The sequence below is a fragment of the Brachyistius frenatus genome, unplaced genomic scaffold, assembly GCF_029030835.1.
Source record: "Brachyistius frenatus isolate BFR_SWC_R1_liver_20210118 unplaced genomic scaffold, ASM2903083v1 Contig_46, whole genome shotgun sequence".
Classification (NCBI taxonomy): Eukaryota; Metazoa; Chordata; class Actinopteri; family Embiotocidae; genus Brachyistius; species Brachyistius frenatus.
Genome location: NW_027210645.1, coordinates 2,578,719 through 2,584,718, shown reverse-complemented (window position 1 = coordinate 2,584,718; position 6,000 = coordinate 2,578,719). Strand labels below are relative to the sequence as shown.

At 42.1% G+C, this 6,000-nt stretch overlaps 2 protein-coding genes across 2 annotated transcripts; one reads left to right on the top strand and one right to left on the bottom strand.

Annotated features, from left to right (window-relative positions):
• Positions 1-1,158: 1,158 nt before the first annotated feature.
• On the bottom strand, positions 1,159-3,521 carry ndufs6 (NADH:ubiquinone oxidoreductase subunit S6). The gene is made up of 4 exons (XM_069703359.1): positions 3,352-3,521; positions 2,989-3,042; positions 2,479-2,601; positions 1,159-1,297 (listed from the first exon to the last, which is right to left on the bottom strand). Exons 1-4 carry the CDS (start codon positions 3,493-3,495, stop codon positions 1,229-1,231), a joined length of 390 nt encoding a protein of 129 aa, XP_069559460.1. The 5' UTR covers positions 3,496-3,521; the 3' UTR covers positions 1,159-1,228.
• Positions 3,522-3,786: 265 nt separating this feature from the next.
• mrpl36 (mitochondrial ribosomal protein L36) lies at positions 3,787-5,796 on the top strand. The gene is made up of 2 exons (XM_069703358.1): positions 3,787-3,906; positions 5,327-5,796. Exon 2 carries the CDS (start codon positions 5,332-5,334, stop codon positions 5,710-5,712), a length of 381 nt encoding a protein of 126 aa, XP_069559459.1. The 5' UTR covers positions 3,787-3,906; positions 5,327-5,331; the 3' UTR covers positions 5,713-5,796.
• The last annotated feature ends 204 nt before the right edge of the window (positions 5,797-6,000 follow it).

Sequence of the window (6,000 nt, the reverse complement as noted above, 5' to 3'; positions counted from 1 at the left end):
GAAAAAAAAAAAAAAAAAAAACAGCGCTGTTTAATTCAGCACAATTCACATGCTCAGTTTCATCTGAAGATTTCGCCTCTGGCAATGCCTCCAACTCAACCAACCACCACCTCTGAACCACTCAGACTTACCAACCGCAAGACCAACCAGTCATCTCTCTGACACCGACCCGGCCTCATTTGAACAATGCACCTCTCTCCCCTTCAATCATCCACTGTGGCCTGACTCTAGATGAGGTTAACTACAGCATAAGCCTCACTTCCAGGAGTCACCATGGCCAATTATAGCAGCCTGACAACTCTTCCCAACCTGAGCTCTGTGGTGTGGAAAATGCAGTTCCACTGGCTGCATCACTGGGGACAGAACAGGCTAGTGCTGTCTGGAGCCGGAGCCAAGCCCAGCACAATTTGGCATGCAGAGGTCTATGGAGAATAAGCCTGATGAAATATATATATGATCTTCTTCAAACATGTATTGTTCCGCGCTGCTGTGTCTTATCAGGCCGGCTCCCTCCTGCTATCTTCCAGGCTTGGCAGAGCAAGACTTTTACAGCGTAGATTGTGGGGAGCGGATGCACAAGGAATGCTTAAGGTTTCTCTGAGCGCTCCTCACAGTAAACGGCAGAGGCAGGACGCATCTCGCCTACGTACAGTTGCAGATCAGTTCTTCATGCAGGAAAGAAAATAAACCCAACTGCAGCAGATAACAATGGAGCAGATTAGTTTGAAGGTGCACTGCAACTTTAATCTGTGGTCTTTTTATGAGATCAGATTAATCAAAGGCTTTTTACACACTATTATCTTTATTGTGTATTGTAGTTTGTGAATTATTTATTACTTGTATTAAATTTTTTTTACAAGAAACTTGTCTTTATTTCTGAAAACAAAGAGCTTTTAACTATCTTTGTCCGTGGCAAACATCTGCAGGACGCTGCTGACCTCTGTCTGTCACAGGGTGGAACTGCATCCAACTGGATAACAGCCAGCAGCATCCAGGATTGAAACTGGTCCAGGATCAGCAGTTGAGGTAAACCCTTTCTCACACAGGACATTCACATTCATTTGAAGTATGTAACTTGTTGTGCAGTATAGTTGAGAATAATGTTGCCTCCATGTCGCAACATTTATTCCAGCAGGTTTTATAAAGAAGAACACGCTCTTGGACAGACAGACATCATTTATTAACCAATATGGCGATTTATACAGAGAAGCAAAGACAGAGGTACATTTCAGTGATGATGCTTCTGCTTGAACTGTAATCCACAGTAGCCACAGGTGCCCACTTTTGTGTCTTTATCCTGGAGACAAACAGGAAAAAGGTAGTTAGTGTTTACAATATGGAACTTTGGCATCATTTTAGCTGTTGTGGTGGTTCGACACTGCACTCTTAACTGAATATTAAAGTACTACAGATTACCTTGTCCACGTTTGCATAAATAAAAGCATACTAATTGATTTTTAAAAGCAAAAAAAAAAAAAGATCATTTCAATACAGCCCGGGATCATGTCCAACTGTGTAATACACCCGCCATGTTTTGCCGTGAAGAACCACGTGGTTCTTGTGAGGCACAAAAACTTCCTGGTAGGAGTTAAGAAAAGGTTTTCTTTAAAAATCGGCCTGAATAGAAAGATGTTGCTTTCTCACAGATTCGAACCCCAGTCTTCTGGATAAAAGTTTGATCCATGCTACCATCCTAATCCACCTACTCATACATTTGTTGTTCTTTGTCAAATTGTTCGACCTTGGTCATACGCGCGAGTATTAGTGGACTGACAGGTGTATTACACGCTTTGGGGTGATACCATTTCAATAATACTTCAGTTGGTCTGCTGGAGTACCTCATGATCGTAAAATGTTATATTAGCACCAAAACAGATATTTTCCTGAACTTATATTTCCTCCTAAGAATTAAAAAATATATATCTCCGTACACTTGAGAAGGCAAATACAACCACAAATGCTCAAACAAGCATGCCCGGCCAGTAGGTGGCGATCAAGTCTTCATTAATTATACATCAAATACCAGAGAGGAACATTCAGAGCATCTAGCTTTGATGGTGGTGACTTCAAAACAAAAACAAGAGGAGCTAATTATTCATTCATTCATTTATAGATAAGTTGTAAACTCATAATTGTTGGTGAGAACCAAACGTAAAGAAACCAATATATAATCGCCATTGTTGAAGTGTGACATCATCACTTCCCAAACGCTCCATTTTACAGACGTGAAATGCAGTTTGCGTGTGGATGTGAGGCCAAAACATGGAGGGAAATGTTTATTTAAAAAATATATATATCTTAGTATGAACAAGGCCTTAATCAGAACAGTGACATCTTCAGTTGTCAGATGTCACTTACAGAAAACCCGCTTGGTTTAAGGGGTGCAATTATCTGTTTTTCTGTTCCTGCGCTTTGCCTCCAAACGATACTGAACCACTTTCCATTATTTTGTAATTATTGATGTGTGCAGGCTCTTACCAGGTTGATGTAGACTTTGGGGTGTCCCAGAGCTCCTCCACCTCCATCACAAGACACCACCCTGGCCTCAATGTCGCTCACTGGCTCCTCCGCCACCAAGTTGATGGCAAAGTTTTTATTCACCTGAACACAAACAATGACAAATAAATCAGTGCAAGAGGATTTCTGCAGTTATCGCTCAAATATAAAAAAGAAAACACTAAGTTATGAGACACACTGAGGCTATAATGTGAAGCTTTGTTGGATCTCCACCTTTAAAATGGGTTAAGTAGTGGACATGTGGCATAACCAGGAACAGAAATGGATTTCAAAATAAAATGTCTATCGTTGACATTTTTTTTTGTGTTGTACAAACTAAAAGTGTGCAGATGTGAGTATTTAATAACAGCTGCACACGTGAAATGGAAGTGTCGTTGTTTGATATTAGTTTATTACACCTGTTAATGGGTTTACATTCAAATTAGAAGCAAATCTGAGCTTCATGAAGCGTCTTTGTTCTTAAGTTCTTACCTCTTTCTGTCTGCCGACGAATCGAGCTCTCCTGGGATCCTTTTCATCAAACACCTGGCAGGAAAACACTCAATGTTTTAATTTGAATAATAATAATAATAATAATAATTACAGCCAATGACACGTCATCTTATTCGGCTGGTCAGACTCGGGGCAAGTGTTGTGTAAAGCAAATGCATCAGTTGTCCCTGCAAACGGAATAAATGTTGATGCCCTTTAGACCTCACGTGTGTTAATTCAAATGGGAAAATAAATCAAATGCTATGAATGGACGCAGCGGAGCGTTTAGCTCCAGGGACACCGGGCGAAGGTTAGGTAACGTGAGGCCGTCCGGCGGTGCCGAAGAGTCCGTTTTAATCTTACCTGGCCAGTGTGAGTGATGGCCTCGCCGGTACTGGACACCTCGACGCTGTAGCGGTGAGCAGGTACCGCGGCCAGCCTCAAAGGCGAGACCAGCACCTTAGCGTTTTTACTGAAGGACAGAAGTCTTCCCACTGCGGCCGCCATGTTTACAGCAGCCTGATTTCCCAAGCTGCTTTGCAGAGGCAAGGCGGATGGACAAGTTGGGATTCTTCACCCCGAGTTTTGTTTTGTCAGGTTCAGAGGCCCACACGATCTCAAGCTTTTCAATTTACTTCGTATATGTAGGTATATTTGATTAAATTAAACAGGTGATGCTGCAGTTAAGTTGGAGTTTGCGTCTGCTAACGGTGAGGGAGGGGACATTTTCCAAAGCCATTGAGGGAACCTGACAGGCAACGCCGAGGGCACACTTTACAACCTCGGCATTCTCAAACCGGAAGCTGTTTGTTGAACCAGCGCAGCAAGAACAGCGTCGCGGTCGTGTTGTTGGAGATTTAAAACGCAATTTTTTAAAGGCATAACCCCTGTTTGTGACCTTCTAGGAGTTTCTGGTAGGTTTGTTCACGTTCGTTGACTTTGTCCGTACCTGAGTTAAGGCCAGGGGACGGATGTTTCCCCCGTTTAAATGTCTGTCTCTGGGTCGAGCAGGCCATCTCCGACATGTTGCATGGCTCCTCCACAGGGTCAGCAGGTTGGAGTATTTACATGCGCTTCAGCACGAGAAAGATGGACCTCAAATACATTCACTCGTGTACTACAGAGATACGTGTACTTTACTGGAGTATTTTCATTTGCTGCTATTTTATACTTCCTCAACATTTCAAAGGGAAATATACAATTTTGCGCGCCACTCATTTCTATGAAAATTTTAGTCATTTTTTAGATCAGTATTTTATACCTGAAACGTAACCAGATGTTATAAATGCGTCACTGTACATAGAACATACTACAGCTGTGCTATGACGACATCAAAATGCTGCTCACGCGCACATATCAATGCATTTGCACAGAAGTTCATAAAGCGCCCTAAACTGGGACATTTTGGATTTTGGGTACTTTTACTTGTACCCATGTACTTTTACTTAAGTAAGGTTTGTTTACAGGAATTCTACTTCTAATTGAGTATTTTTTTTTTCATTTTTGTATGATTACTTTTACTTTAGTAAAATATCTGCATACTCCTTCCACCACTGTTTGATGTCTTTGCGTTTATTTGGTTGATGTTTCATAGAATAGCTTAGCAGTATTGACTTTCCAATACGTTTATACCTGGGCTATTTAGAGACATAACAGTGCAAAATTCATTCTGGGCTTTATTACATTTGCTTTTGCACAAAGTAGTAGAACGCTCCATTGACAACCTGATAATGCTCATTTAATTTATGTTTGTGACTGCAAGTAATGTATTTTCATTATTAAGTCATCATTTTTTGACTGATCCGAGATTCATCTTTCGAATGTCGAAAAGTGGTGAGAAAGTGCCAATCACTACTTGCCAGAGCCCAAGATGATGACTTTGAATTGTCAGATTTTCAGTAAACATCCAAAACTGCCGAACCTGCTGTAATGTGATAGTAACAGTCCTGCTCCTGTCATCAGCCACTGAAGTTGGTTGAGTAGGTGGTCCATCGGTGTGGCCCGGGGTGCATCTAAAAGAATGTGGTCATTTCCACTTTTGAATGTGGTTTGAGCAGATGGGATCTCAATACGTGCTTGGTGCCTTCACACTTGTGCTTAAAGCTGACCGCTTGTGATCCGAACTCCCGGGATGGGTGGTAATGCCATGTGTCCAGGGCCAAAGAGAATCAACAAATCGCTCCATTTAAGAAATTTGCTCATTTTTTGACCATTTTTGACAGATAAAAAGACGAATCCTCAACTAATGAAATATTTGACTAATCATTTCAGCTCTTCATCCCAATATGACATTAAATACCTCAGATTTAAAACATACATATTGGCCTATTCTCTGCAGACACCATGGCCTTCCTCCTGCTGAAGCACCTGGCTGCCTCCCTGACCCGCCCAGTGGCCCAGATGAGCCGGTTAAACGCGACCTTCTCCTCATCGGCGGCCTGCGCCTACAGATGTCTCCGCGCAGTCGCCGCTGCCCCTTCCTCTTTGCTCTTGTCATCAGCCAGAGTCCGCTCCGTGCAGCTCCCCCCGTCTGGCTCCTCGGCTCAGTGTGGACCAACTGTGCTGGGACAGTGTCAGCATCTTCCCTGCATCCAGCCCTCGGCGGGCATGAAGACCAAGTCTGCCCTGAAGAGGCGCTGCAAGGACTGTTTCTTTGTTCGACGGAGGGGACGTTTGTTTGTGTTCTGCAAGACCCATCCAAGACACAAGCAGAGGCAGGGCTGAAGTGTTGAAGGAGTCTTGGGAAATTAGTTTAGAGGTTGTGGATATTTACAAGAACTTTGTTGCAATAATAAATTGTTTGACTGAAGAATGCTCAAAGGTTTTTTCAAACACTTCGTCCGTTTCAGTTTTAAACAGCAGTTGTAAAAAGTACACAATCTTTTCAAAGTGAAGAAAACAGAATTTTTTTAAATCTCTAAAATTTCATTTAGAATAAACATAGCTAGTGTGAGATTCGTTCACATAAAGTTAAGCTTCCAAATATCTCCAAATACCTTTTTTTTTTGTAAA